The 13,689-nt window shown below is 36.2% G+C and overlaps 1 protein-coding gene and 1 long non-coding RNA gene across 3 annotated transcripts; both read right to left on the bottom strand.

Annotated features, from left to right (window-relative positions):
- Positions 1-5,984: 5,984 nt before the first annotated feature.
- On the bottom strand, positions 5,985-6,416 carry LOC143177910 (uncharacterized). Its single transcript, XR_013001678.1, has 2 exons — positions 6,289-6,416; positions 5,985-6,180 (listed from the first exon to the last, which is right to left on the bottom strand). It is a non-coding gene; the product is annotated as an uncharacterized LOC143177910 (long non-coding RNA).
- Positions 6,397-10,912, bottom strand: LOC143177909 (ATP-dependent DNA/RNA helicase DHX36). 2 transcript variants are annotated; one of them, XM_076376221.1, is made up of 15 exons: positions 10,707-10,912; positions 9,940-10,497; positions 9,647-9,836; positions 9,398-9,572; positions 9,168-9,313; positions 8,963-9,095; positions 8,698-8,893; positions 8,361-8,625; positions 7,981-8,273; positions 7,484-7,910; positions 7,200-7,408; positions 7,030-7,112; positions 6,871-6,962; positions 6,724-6,791; positions 6,397-6,529 (listed from the first exon to the last, which is right to left on the bottom strand). In XM_076376221.1, the coding sequence occupies exons 1-15, from the start codon at positions 10,765-10,767 to the stop codon at positions 6,525-6,527; spliced, it is 2,901 nt and encodes a 966-aa protein (XP_076232336.1). In that variant the 5' UTR covers positions 10,768-10,912; the 3' UTR covers positions 6,397-6,524. The 2 variants fall into 2 exon arrangements, with proteins under 2 accessions (XP_076232336.1, XP_076232335.1); XM_076376220.1 differs by lacking the exon at positions 6,397-6,529 and having other exon boundaries at positions 6,604-6,791.
- Positions 10,913-13,689: the final 2,777 nt, after the last annotated feature.

Genomic DNA, 13,689 nt, shown 5'->3' with positions numbered 1-13,689 from the left:
TACGGAATTATCGCAGTGACAGTACATAAACATAAAATTTGTTTTTGTTCAGGCAGTGCGATTGTTCTCTCCTTGAATAGACTAATTGTCGTGCAATTAAGTGCATAGAGAGTAAGAGGCAGAAAGAGTAAATGGATAACAATGCACGGGGAGAGAAACGAATTTGGCACGGACAAAGGAAACGTTACATAAACAATGCAAACGACCGTTTGACAGTGCGACTATGGTCGGTCGGTGTGACTTAATTTTTCTACTTCCATGCTCGCTAATTACCCCATAATCGGGCGCGTGAGCGCGGCAAAAACACGTACTTATCCCGATTTACTCGATTAGAATACACAAGTCAGCTGGTTGGATTTGTTCCAAAGCGAAGAGTTGTTCCTTTCAACGCTACAATCGTTCGGCCTAATCGGCGTTTTCGTGCTTCAGAAATCAAATGTACACCTAATTGAAATGACTCGATGATAGAGCGCATATATACACTATCGTAATTACAGTGGATTGATTTCTAAGGGCATTAAACGAGCACCAAGTCTCGCGATTTAATCATTTTACGAAGAAAAAAAGAAAAATTCTATTCATGAAATCTTCCTTCACAGAAATACTGTGATTGAGGATTTAAAATGGTAAGTGATGTACTAACAAGTGCCAGAAATGAAAATTCTCGGTATAAACTGGAAACATGCCTTTATAGATTTTGGCACAGAAAAAGTTGTAGTAAATGATTAGCTCGAGAAGCTAAGATAAATTATTCTAGCACTAGTTTAATATTTTTACTTTGAAAATGTTAATATCAGCGGTACTTTTTTGCCTAGATCTTTCCCACCCTGTGAGCCTTTCCTTACCAATGAAATAGACTATTAACAGTCTCTGACGTCATGTTTACGCAATCCTTATCCAAATTCATTTCCATCAATCTGCCCCTATTTCAAATAGTTTATCCGAAATTCGAGAAGCGAACCATGGCAATAGAGAGAGTCTGAAGATAAGGTGTCGTCGTCTCGTGGCAAAGTCTACTATTCGTTGATTAGATATGAAATTAGAAACTCGACGAGCAAAGTACCGAAATGAATCTTTCTTTCCAGAGTGTTCAGTGATCCTTTGACAATCATTAAAATGTTCAATTTCATTAGAATGCACGTGTATCATTTAACAATCACTAGATCCACGATAACAAAGTATCAAGTAAATTGTCACTTTTTTCTAAAATTATACTACTATAATTTGTCTGCCATCGTAGGGATGAAACTATTAAAAAATATAGGTATATTTATCACGTCGTATTTTTACACTTGCACAACTTAATGGACGTTTCACAGTTACAATGGTCCAGAAGATGGTTTTTGGAAGAAGATTGCCTGCACGTCGATGACCATCCAATTAAGTATTATTACGAAAATGTGACGCTTGTAATACCTACGGTAGGTAAGGTCAGCATATTGGTGATAAGGTCATTACAGGAATGGCGTACGCGTCCTTCGGTCGTTCGTCCTCGAGCAGTAAGGGAATTCATTTTAAACAGAGAAAATATTTGGACCCTGATAACGTCGTCGAAAGTCACGTAAAATTATCTCGATAACGATTTCGAGCAAAAAACAACCCCTTTCCACGGTGAACGCCTTTGGGAATGCGTGGAAACGTTTGTTTACACATCGAACTCCGCTTCTGGATAGCATCAGCCGACAGAGTTTCTTGGAAACGACAATACGCTCGCAAGTGGACTCCATCGAGGACAAAATGGTGTACTTAACATTTCTCCCAATGTCGACCGACATGTCGCAGAAATTCTCGAGCAAACAATTTACAAACGAGAAATGCTCAATGCTGTTTAATATCACTTTAATACGTTTTTCGACTCGTTTTGCTCCGAATCATGACTATCATTTCTTTTTAACAATTCTTATGCTTTTTAGAGGAAATATGAAAGTTTCGTTGGTGTCTACATTTCTGATTCTTTGATAATACCTGACTACCTATATTAAAAGTTCATTAGCTCTATTTTTAACGAGTTTTACCGATAACAAACATTGCTTCACAAAGTTGGGAAGTACTAGGATTAATATAATGTGAGAGAAAATAGGAACTGGAAAACTCGTTAATGAAGTCTGCGTCTTCGACGCTGGAGGCATCGAATTGCAAATAGCAATCAAGATATTTTCCTAGAACAAGCCAGTGACGTGCGAACAGCCTTCGAACGAGAAAACGCCGGTCGCAGTGAATGACCCTACGCCCTTGGTATCCTCCAAACACGCTCGCCCCATTTGAAACTCAAATTTAAGACGACCGCTGGCCGAAAGTGGAACGAATTATTAAACGCTGTGCAAGTGAAAAATTAGGTCGGTTTAATGCCAGCCACCGCGAGAATTCTTAAAGAGGCGCGTGCATGTAGCGATAGGCGGTAGCATCGCAGGAATCTCGAAAACAGTAAATCAAACACGTTCCTCAACTCAAAACAATATTATCGCGATACAATCTTTATTATATGCGTTTCCTTGGAACTCTTTCACATAAATAAAGTAACTTGAAAAAACCCTAGCTTTGAGAAGGCAAATTCAGACTTCTAACGCATCAAATGACCTCAGAAACAAGATTCCTTCATTATCTAAACTCCTGATTCCAATTGTAAGTTACGCTCAAGTTTTCTTGGAAGTACATATTCTTTCACATTACATGGTCCGCGCCTTGATACAAGTAAATTCAGGTTGATAGTAGAGAGAAACAAGATTTTTCCATTCCCTAAGCTCATAACTAGACTCATAGCAGATCTTTCTACACTTATGGGAAGTTTCAAAGGGCAGAATTTATATAATATGGAAAAATATACAAATTATGGAAAGGTAAATACAGAAGGGTGAAGCAAGTCTACAATAAAGTTTCATTTCCCTAATTTTGCGTATGAAAACAGGAATTTGCACAAATTGTTGTATTTCAACATACAAAATTAAAAAACTTTTAGAAAATCTAAACTGTATTCAGTGCTAGGTGACTTGCATACAATACAACAGCCAAGCTCAATCTACCTACGCTGGAAAAATCCTCTAGACAGAGGGGACGCAGAACCACCCCTATTTCTAAGAAGTGAGGAACGCAAGTGGTTACAAAAGGTTCATTCCACCTCGGGGTCAAAAATGACCTGCTCCAAGGCAATTTGAGAAAGTACGGACCATCGGCTGAGAAATGCTTCTCTAACGCAAAGAAATAGACTTCTACAGTATTGTCTCAATATAGGCTCACAGATCAATGACGAATTTATAGTGAGGGACACGCTTCTGATTTCAACTTATATTTATGATAGCTCATTTTGATTCCTTTAACTCTCATGACGAATGCAGGTTCAAATACAGTACAAGATGTCAAAAGTTAATCTCTAAATATCGACATACAGCTCCCTGGATCTGTAACTCTAATTAATGAACTGTCTCGAGTTTTAATTGTTAATCTTGTACATTCATTCTTTTATATACAAAGTGGGCATATGCCCGCTGAATAAATAAGAGTCAATATGACTCTGCATTCGTCTTCCTCGTCCATTGAAAATCTTTCACCCTCCCAGGGTTGAACATTCGAGTGATAGCGCAGTGAAATGAATCTTTTTCACTCGAAATAATTTCAAGTTAGTAGGTAACCTATCTTAAAACAAGGCAATAGTGTAACAGAGAAGACTCCCAACAAACCACCCGCAGTACTCGCAACCAACTCCAAATCGCAATCTCGTACCAAGACAATAGACACTACTATACCAGGTCTATCGCTCCAATCGATCCGCCCGAAATTCGAGCTCCCTCGGCCCATCGATCACCCCATATATACAAATTCCAAGGAGGGCAATCACAAGACACAAACGAACTCATCTTACGAAAAACTATGAACATAAAGCTGGGTATACACCAGCGAACAGTTCGCAAACATTTTATCATCCTCACGCGATTTTTCCACGAACACTAAAAACAATATGCGACAAATACGCGAACAGACGATCTCTAAAGAATTGAATATCCATACTGCTCACAAATAGACCATTTCTAGGAAACTGAACGTCCTTACTGTTCGCGAACAGGCGATTTCTAGGGACCTGAATGTCCTTACTGTTCTCGACCAGACAATATCCAAAAAATCGAATGTCCTCGCAGTTCGCGAACAGTTGAACCGTATTCGCAGCTTTACTCACCGAAAAGCCACAGGAGATCCCAGCGCTGGTCGCCTCGATATCGCGTCTGATCGAAGCCTGTTCTCGATCGCGCAAGAAGCCGAAGGGAACTTCAGTAGGTCTCGAGTTCGATGCTGGCTGCAGCCGGTATCTTCGGCCTCGTCCTCGGCGTCGTCCTCCCCGTAGCTCCTGTCACACATGCACTGTGCACCGGCCACGAGCATGCGGCCATTGCGCGGCGCGCAGTCAATGAACCCGCATTGCTTTTCACCCGGAGCCTCGGCGTCTTTTTTTCCCCCTTTCCTTTCCTCCTTAAAGCCCCGCACGCACTATCGGCCGGCCTCTATCCGCGGCGGATCTTCGGCCGCGCACTCACGACATATATTCCGGTGGCGGTTTTGCACGGGGAACACCCGACCCTCCCGGTGTCACTGGCTCTCTTGCCTCTTCCTGCGCCGTATCGTTCGTCTCTCTCCTCCCCCCAGACTCACTCTCTCGTTCGCCTTCTCGCTCCGTCCTCCGTCTCTCCCTCTGGCGCATATAAGCGCGCAGCGCTCACGTACGTGTGTGCGTACGCGATACGCGGGTGCGCACGCGCGTGCCTCACGTCCCTGCCTCTGCACGTGTATATACGTATGTATACGTCGCGACGAGAGCCCCTTCTACGTGTCTCTCTCTTTTATTTTTCCCCTCTCTTTCTCTTCCTACCTTCGTACGGTCGTTCAGTGACCCGCCGCTCTCCAACGCACACCGATGCACCCGGCTCTCGATTTTTCACCGGCTTTCCGCCTCTCCCTCGCGACAGTAGACCGACAGTGCCGAAACGCTGGGGGTACGCCGAGGGATGATCGTTCAGGGGCGCGACGCTAGGGGCACACGGGACTCGAGGGACCCGCGCGTTCTGTGCCGTATCACGCGCTGTACTTCTTCTACTAGCACGTCTGACTCGTATCGGAGCCTTCTCGTGTTCCCCCCCGCAGGTGTTTCGACCACAGCTTCGCGACGCGACACTCGCGGCGGTCGGATGCAGACTGAATCGGACGCTACGTGCCTCGCTCGTGTATTGCCGGAACGTCCCTCCTGTCCACCACCAACACCCTCCCTCTTTTCCCGTTCGTTCTCTTTCCCTTCCCCCTATTTACTTTTATCCGCGCTGGCTATCAGCTCGTGCCAGACCCCGGGCTCATTTTTACTGACGCCGCGCGAAACTGCTGCTGAGGGGATGCTGGGGCGGCCCTCGAATTCGGAGGATTTCTCTTTTTTTCCTTGCAGTTTTGGAGATTTTCATTTAGGCGGTCTTGGGATGATTTCGTGCGTCGATGGAGGTTCTTCGTTGAGGATTCTGTTTTTAAGGGGAATCAAGGATTTTTTAATTTTGTGTTGTTAGTGTTAGTGATGTAGAAGAGGAGAGGGACCGAAATAGTTGGGGAATTTTTTAATGGTTTTTGAAAGTTCTCTCATTATGAGTTCTGATGACAACAGATAAAAAAAGTTGTTGAAAAATAGAAGTTTTACTCTAAGTAGAATTTATAAAAATAAAAATTTGTCTAGAACAAGAAATTTTGATTATCGACATTCAAAAAAGCTCTCAATCCTTTTAATTGATATTCTTTCAAACAAATATATAAGTTCGAACAGAATTTTTTTGAACATAAAAAATAACTTTATTTCGATCCCTCGGAGAAGGTGATGATAGAGGAAATTATTTTGATTTGGAGCATAAAATGTGTTGTATCTTACCGCAATAGAAATGGAATAGAGATAATGTGAGAGATAGGGAGTAGTCCGTTGTTAGTTATTACTGATTATGTTTAATTGAACGAAGCATTCACGGGATCCTCCAGTACGTGTCATCTTAAAACTGTTCTCTATTTATTGCAGATTTGGAGTCTTTTTCGCTTACAATTATATCTAACTTTAATACTAAAAATCGCTATATCAGTAGTATTAAAAAATATGAAAATGTATTCTTCGTAGCGTCAATAGTTTGCTAATACTTTATTCTTCTTTTTGAAAATAATTATATTTAAGGGCTGTAAAGAAACGAATAAAAATTATGTATATTCTTTTTTTTCAATTAACGAGTGAAGTTAATACAATTGACAGCGTAGATTTTTAAAGTTAAGATCATTCGTTTTTACCATAGAGAGGAGCAGAATATCTGGAATATCGATATAGATTAGTATTCTCTCTGCTGGCCATTGACCTTTGATAATCCAGAATTTACATATTAATATGCCGAGATGCCGGTTTACCATCGCTGACTTATGTCACAAAGTTCGTATCGTTTTATAAATATTGTTTTCGTTCAAAACTTTATTTTCTACTTATATTACAAATTCCGTAATACTTTTATCTCTAATTTTCCTTATTATAATTATACTGTAAATAAAATTAATGATCAAGCTATATTATTTAAATACACTAGTCGATTTACTTTACTAAGATAAAAAAAATCTAGAAAAACCAATTTATTGAAGTCATCCTTATATGCTTCGAAACAATGATTGAAATGATTATATTACTTAAAAATAAATTAATTAACAATATCTAAGAGTTGTCACTTGTATCCTCACCATCTCCGATATTAAGGTCAGAGAATCCCATTTCCTCATCTTTTTGACAGACCAAATCCATAATCGCACTAGAATCCACAAAAAAATATTACGATTTTTAAACGTAAAAGTAAGTAATGAAAAAGATTGAAAAATAACAGAACTTACTTTAGTAGATCACCTTCGTGACTATCCCAAGATACTGTCCCTGGATGTGTGATTTTGTACTCTAACATATTATTAAATTCTTCTTGTAATTTCTGTAATCATATAAATACTAATTTAGTATACTACTACCTTTTTTGATAAAAATTTTAAGTTCCTTACCTGAATGAGTTGTGCTGTTCTTAAGTCACAGGAAAAAGTTTGTGAGCTTGTTAAGCTAATGACATAATATCCCTTTTCTTTCTCTAAAAAATTAACAATATTATTCCAGACATCCTTTCAAATACTCCATTAACTCAAATTATATAAAGAACAACATTAATTCCTCATACTTATGGACATATTTGGCGCAAAAAATAACAGTATTGGAGCAGTTACACATGTAGTATCGTGCAAATATACTGCTGTTGATTTTTGTTTTGTAAAATATGTAATGTACGGACTGGGAAAATTACTGATCTTATCATTTACACTCGATGGGTGTATACAAACTTTTCCATCTTCTGGAGTCCATGCAATTGTCCCACCCTTGGTAACTCCCCTAATTTAGATAATTATCAATATCGAAATGGTAAAAAAAAGTTACGCTTTCTAGACAAATAAAATATATGTATACCTTATGACAGCAATATTTGGATATAGTCCGGCACACACTATCGCCTTCACTAACGCCGTATTATTAGAGTTTCTATTGGCATTTCTGTCACTTGGATTGTCATTTTCCAAAAATTTCATTTGATACAAGTGTTGTGCAAATTGACTTTTCATTTCTGAGAGGAGTTTAAGAGTGTTGAAAGAAAGGAAATACTCCCGACAAAAATAACCTGCATATCCATTTTTATACGCAGACTCGAATCTCCTTAATGCCTCAGATAATGCAATATGATCGCTATATTGATTCATACTCAGTTCAAGTTTCTTTTTCTTAGCTTGATCCTCTTTTCCTAGAGGACAGTAGAATGCATCCTTGAAAGTAAGACTCGCTGCTATTGCGAAGACTGGTTCAACGCAAGAAAACAACGCTGCCCATATGATCATTTTTCCTGATAAAAATAGAAATAAAATTACAGAGTTCGTACATTAAAGAATTAAATATGAAAGTAAAAATATTACCAGTGCGTGGATCAAGTGGCAGCTGTGCTAAGTGATACCCCAGAGGTGTCAAGTGTTCTTCATTGTCTAATGCATTAAGAACTCTAAGTAAATCCAAAGATATATCTATAGCTTTCAAATCTGGAGGATCCATGACACTGGCCAGAAAAGACTTGGCTCTTCCTAATTGCAAAATTTTAATCTGTAATATTACTTCCTCTAAACGAGTTCTTAACATTTCTGGTAATGGATATTGTTCGAATGTCATTTCCCTAGCTTTCGAATATAAATGATAGCAATAGCCAGGCCTCACTCTAAAGAATATAATATTTATTTATGATATATTTAATGTGTCTAGTAGAAAATACAGATCAATTTTATAAATTTTAATTTTTTCTTACCTGCCTGCTCTGCCTCTTCTTTGATTCGAATTAGCTAATGCAACCCATTCGGGTAATAATGTTTGAATATTCCTATTTAAATCAAATCTAACAAACTTGGTCCTACCAGAATCAATAACATATACTACATCTTCAATAGTTATAGAAGTTTCCGCAATAGAAGTGGAAATGATGATTTTCCGAATTCCATTAGGTGGTTCATTAAATATAAGCTTTTGGTCAATCGTTGGCATACGAGAATGAAGAGGATAAATAATATATTGACCTAAAAAATAGTTTTGTAGAAATATTAATGCGTCAATAACTACGCTCATTAAGCTGCATTAAATATACTTACTTTGTGGGTATTTTCCACTTTCTATCATTATTTTATGTAGCTTTATTATATCCATCATACCAGGTAAAAAGACTAAAATGGCTCCTGGACCTTTTGTCGTACAAATGTGTCTAATTAATTCTTCTATGAGATCCAAAGACATTTCTTCACTTTTAGGATTCCGTAGTTGATCGATCACATGTTTTGGATATTTTTTCTGTGTTATAAAAAAAGTAATTAATATACAATAAAAATAGCAAAAAAAATATGTGAAGATGATACGTACATCGGCTATAAGTTGACGCACATATGGCTCTATAACATCAGAGAATTCGTCTCGTTTCTGTTGCATTTCTTTATATTTTTTATTATATTTCTTACGATCTTGAGGCATTAAAGGTACTGGTGGGAACTTAAAGCTGTAAATTGATTTAACTTGTAATTTTTTTAAGTGTGTACAAATGGAAATTATACTAAATGAAATAACTTACCTTGTAAATGATAAAATATCTTCTAAGTAAAATTCTTCTACAGGATAAGTAAAACCTGGTATATGAAGCACTGGACAATCATAATATTCTGAAAACCTTTCAGAATTAAGTGTTGCACTCATGAGAAGTACTTTTAAATCTGGTCTCTACAAATTAGTTTTCATAGATTAAATAACAAAGAAACTTTAATTGCAATTAGTATTATAGTTATTTAGTTTGATTAAACATACTTTAGGAATAATTAGTTTCAGCAAAGCAAGAATAAAATCACTTTCTGTAGAACGTTCATGAATTTCGTCTATTACAATGTGAGAAAAGTCCTTCAAAGCTGGATCACTTTGCATAAATTGCAGCAACATCCCAGTAGTACAAAATGTTATACTTGCTCTATCTCGGGGTAGTACTCTACGTATAAAGGAAAAGAATATTACACAAAATGTCTTATTACACAAAAATATTATAGGAAAATAGCAACATACTTCTCAAGTCGTATCTGAAAACCAACAGATTTACCAAGCTTCTCAGCTCTTTCAGCCGCAACTCTTTCAGCGACAGATACTGCAGATATCCTCCTAGGTTGGGTACAAGCAATTCGAATGGTGCTACCATTACCTCTTTCTATTTCATCATCGAGTATAAACTGAGTAATCTGAGTTGTTTTCCCACAACCTGAAATACATCTGTATAATAGCTGTATCGAATGTCAATCTAAGAATTCAAAAATAAATATAATACTAATTCAACTTTGACTTTATTTAATTCGCAAACTTACCAGTCTCTCCACTTATTATAAGAACTTGATTTTCTCTAATTGCTTTTAGAATTTCTTCTTTCATTTGATACGATGGTAACTTTGATCTAAACTTCATCATTTTTTCATACTCTGGTGAGGATTTCTGTGACTTAAATTCATCTAGTAATTTGTCATCTAAATCACTATTCCTTGATAATTTAGATTTAATAAGCATAGCTCTGGATAAATTTTCATATATATTTCCAGATACAATGTTTAAAAATTTTCTCTTAAATTGTGAATCATGTATATGTGTATACTTGTTTTCCAATCTGGTATTTGTATTTTCTACTTGAGCCTCATTATTATACAATTTATCATAAAATCCCTTAGAGTTCTTCAAAACTTGTTCAATATTATGCTCTATGTTTGGTGGCAGTTTAATAACACGAGTCTGCTTCTTAGCCTTTGCTTTGTCTCTATAATAGAGCCCAATTTCTTTACCTCGTAACCAAGGAGGTCGTCCTTGGCCTCTGCCTCTTGAACGACCATGATGTTCATGACGGACATTCTCGGATGGAGCACCTTCAAGCCTATCTGAAAAATCCCAAAGGCAAAAGTTTACACAAACTCACCAATAAACCATAAATATTTCTACACATTCAAATTCCCATAAATGCTATTATGTATTACGAAATTTTAGAACTAAAAGAAGCTTCATAAAATGTGCAAAGAATATTTCTAAATCAATTTAGTTACATAAATTCATTAGTATAAGTTAAAATTATTTAATTCTTTTGATATACCGTGTTTATTTCGCCGTGAATGCGTTCCTTGCCCTGAAAAAGCTCCGTACGGGTGTGACATCCTCGTCTATCGTTAGGAATCTCATTAAAACACAAACAATCCACGATCTTGGCACAAAACTCTTTGGCCGTTTAGATATTGATGAATTCGGTGCTCTGCCTAGGAACACAGTGTCATAAATCCATAAATCCTCACCAAAAGCGCGTTCAAGATACGTAGCCTGACGTAGCTTTGCAACCGATATAGCTTTACACTACACAATGCATTTATTAATAATCTTATTTGCAATTTCAGGATACGAAGTTTTTATAGAGACCTCATAATTCATTTTTCCATAATACTGACTCATACAAATTGTTATACTATTAAAATAAAATGATTTAAAAGAGTTCTTCCAAACAAGTGCACTGAAATACAATAGCTCATTAACGGGCCCTGCATTACAAAAAAATGAAAACTCAATTATTTATTAATTTAAGGGTAATTTAACAACATACAATCATTGTCGGGACGATATATATTATTATGCAATGATAGAAGTTAGTAGAAATTGTTTATTTACAGCAAAACCAGCATTTGAAAAATTATTGGGGCACCGCTCCCTAATGATACGGCCCTTAAGAAAAGATGCTAGCGACAACTTCGCCATCTAGCGGCGGCCCGCGAACTAACATTTCGAATAGCACCACTTCAATTAAAATTTCTCAAACCATTAAAAATCTATTGAAAATCAATATTATTATGCAAAATAGATTAGTATATTATCTAAATTTATAAATTGCATTGAATAATGACTGTCAAACAGCGAATTACATTAAAAATAATGAAGTATTACACATTATAAACTTAATAATTATATTTGTCATTAAAAACTTATTTATTTGACAATTTGCGAATCATTTGATCATGTAGAATCATTCTAGAGTCCTTAAGAATCATTATGCATCCATAAAAGTACATAGAAATTGTTTATTTATTGCAAAAAGATTATTTTAAATTTTGAGCTCAAAACGGTACTGGTGGCGCCATCTAGCGGTAGAGAGCGGGAACTAAGCGAGTTTAAACTCTAGTTCCAGCGCCGACCGCTAGATGACGCCACCAGTATAGTTTTGCGTTCAAATTTTGAAATAATGTGTTTTGCAATAAATAAACAATTTTTATTAACTTTTATGGCTGCATAGTGATCTCTACGAACTCCTGAATGATTGTACATCATCAAATGGCTCGAAAATTATTAAATAAACAATTTTACATTAACGAAAGTAATTAATATGCATAAAATGAATAATATTTCATTATTTTTAATGCATTAGCGACTCGAATTGAATTGTTTAATGCAATTTATAAATTTGGACAATACTCTAAACTATTTTGCATAGTAATATTGCATTTTAATGATTTTTAAACGATTTAAAGAATTATATTCAAAGGAGCGCACTTACCGACAATGTTAGTTCGCGGATCGCCGCTAGATGGCGAAGCGGTCGCGAGCAACTTTTCTTAAGGGCCGTATCATCAAGGCCCGGTGCCCCAATAATTCTTCAAATTCTATTTCTACATTAAATAAACGAGTCCTAAGAATGTTTATCGTTGCGTAATGATATCTAGAGGCTCTTAAATGAATCTGCACCATCAAATAACTCGTATATTAATAATTAAATAATATAACAGTAGCAAATATAATTAATATACATAAAATGAGTAATATTTCATTATTTTTAATATGCTCAATGCTTGAATTCAATTCCCTAATATAGTTTATAATATTCTAAACTATTTTGCATAATAATATTACTTTTAAATGGTCTTTTTTAAATATAAAAAATTATATTCAAAGGGGCGCTGTCCGCCGATGACACGGTACTTATCTAAAATGTTAGTTCGTGGATCGCCGCTAGATGTCGAAGCTATCGCGAGCAACTTTTGTTAAGGGCCGTATCATTAAGGGACGGTGCCCCAATAATTTTTCAAATGTTGGTTTTGCAGTAAATAAACAATTTCTGTGAATGTTTATCATTGTATAACGATGTGTATTATCCCTACAATAATTTTTCATCGTCAAACTATCCGTAAATGACTGAAAAATGAATTTTTAAAGTTTTCGTAGTATAAGAACCACAACTAAATTGTTTTAAAATAAAACGAATAATTGTATGGTTGTCATAGCTCAATATTATTGCAAAATGTATTATAAAGTCTCTTTATGGGCTTCGTATTCTTAAATTATTGATAAACTTTCTTAATTAACAAATACTATAGAGTAAAGCTATGTAGGTTTCAGGAAAATGTATTTGCAACAAATAATTAATTCAAAACGTTATTTTCACCGATGGATTTTATTAATGAACCCTATAATTATCAATCAATATTAGAATTTCCTTTAATTCGAAACGATAAGAAGAATATTAACTAAAAACTTGTCTTTAAAATGAAATTAACTTAAAAGCCAATGAATCCCCAGGTGATGAAAGCACTACAGCTCAGTGTTGAAGTGTAATATTTTAATAGTAATCATAATGAAGTTACAGGATGCTTTTATACAATATGTATAGATAGAGCCATAATATAATCGTCCTTAATTATCTCGATCCACGTAATTATGCTTAATCGATTCGTTTAAGTTCATTATCTTCTATTAGTCAGAGAGAAGGAAGTGAGGAGCAGGAGGAGGAGATATGTAGAACACGTATTCGTAAAACATTACGTGAAAAAAAAATTGTTGAAGCCCTATGTCGTTGTCAACGCCATTAACAAACACTTCTCACAATCGTCGTTGCAGAGGGTTTTTAAAAAAAGGAAACACGTATACGGCTAAACGAGGGATTCACGAGTTCCTCCTCGTCGCTTCGTGTAACACTCATGTCGAAAACGGGATGGGAACACGCGCGATTTCATTAACTATCGACTTCAAGTAAACGTAACAATTATGCGACCTTATAAAGAGTTTCTCATGACTCGTGTCACGACAAGACCGCATATTTA

This window comes from Calliopsis andreniformis, chromosome 4 (genome assembly GCF_051401765.1).
Source record: "Calliopsis andreniformis isolate RMS-2024a chromosome 4, iyCalAndr_principal, whole genome shotgun sequence".
Taxonomy (NCBI): domain Eukaryota; kingdom Metazoa; phylum Arthropoda; class Insecta; order Hymenoptera; family Andrenidae; genus Calliopsis; species Calliopsis andreniformis.
Note: the sequence above shows the minus strand (reverse complement) of the source record. Positions and strands in the feature narration are given on the sequence as shown.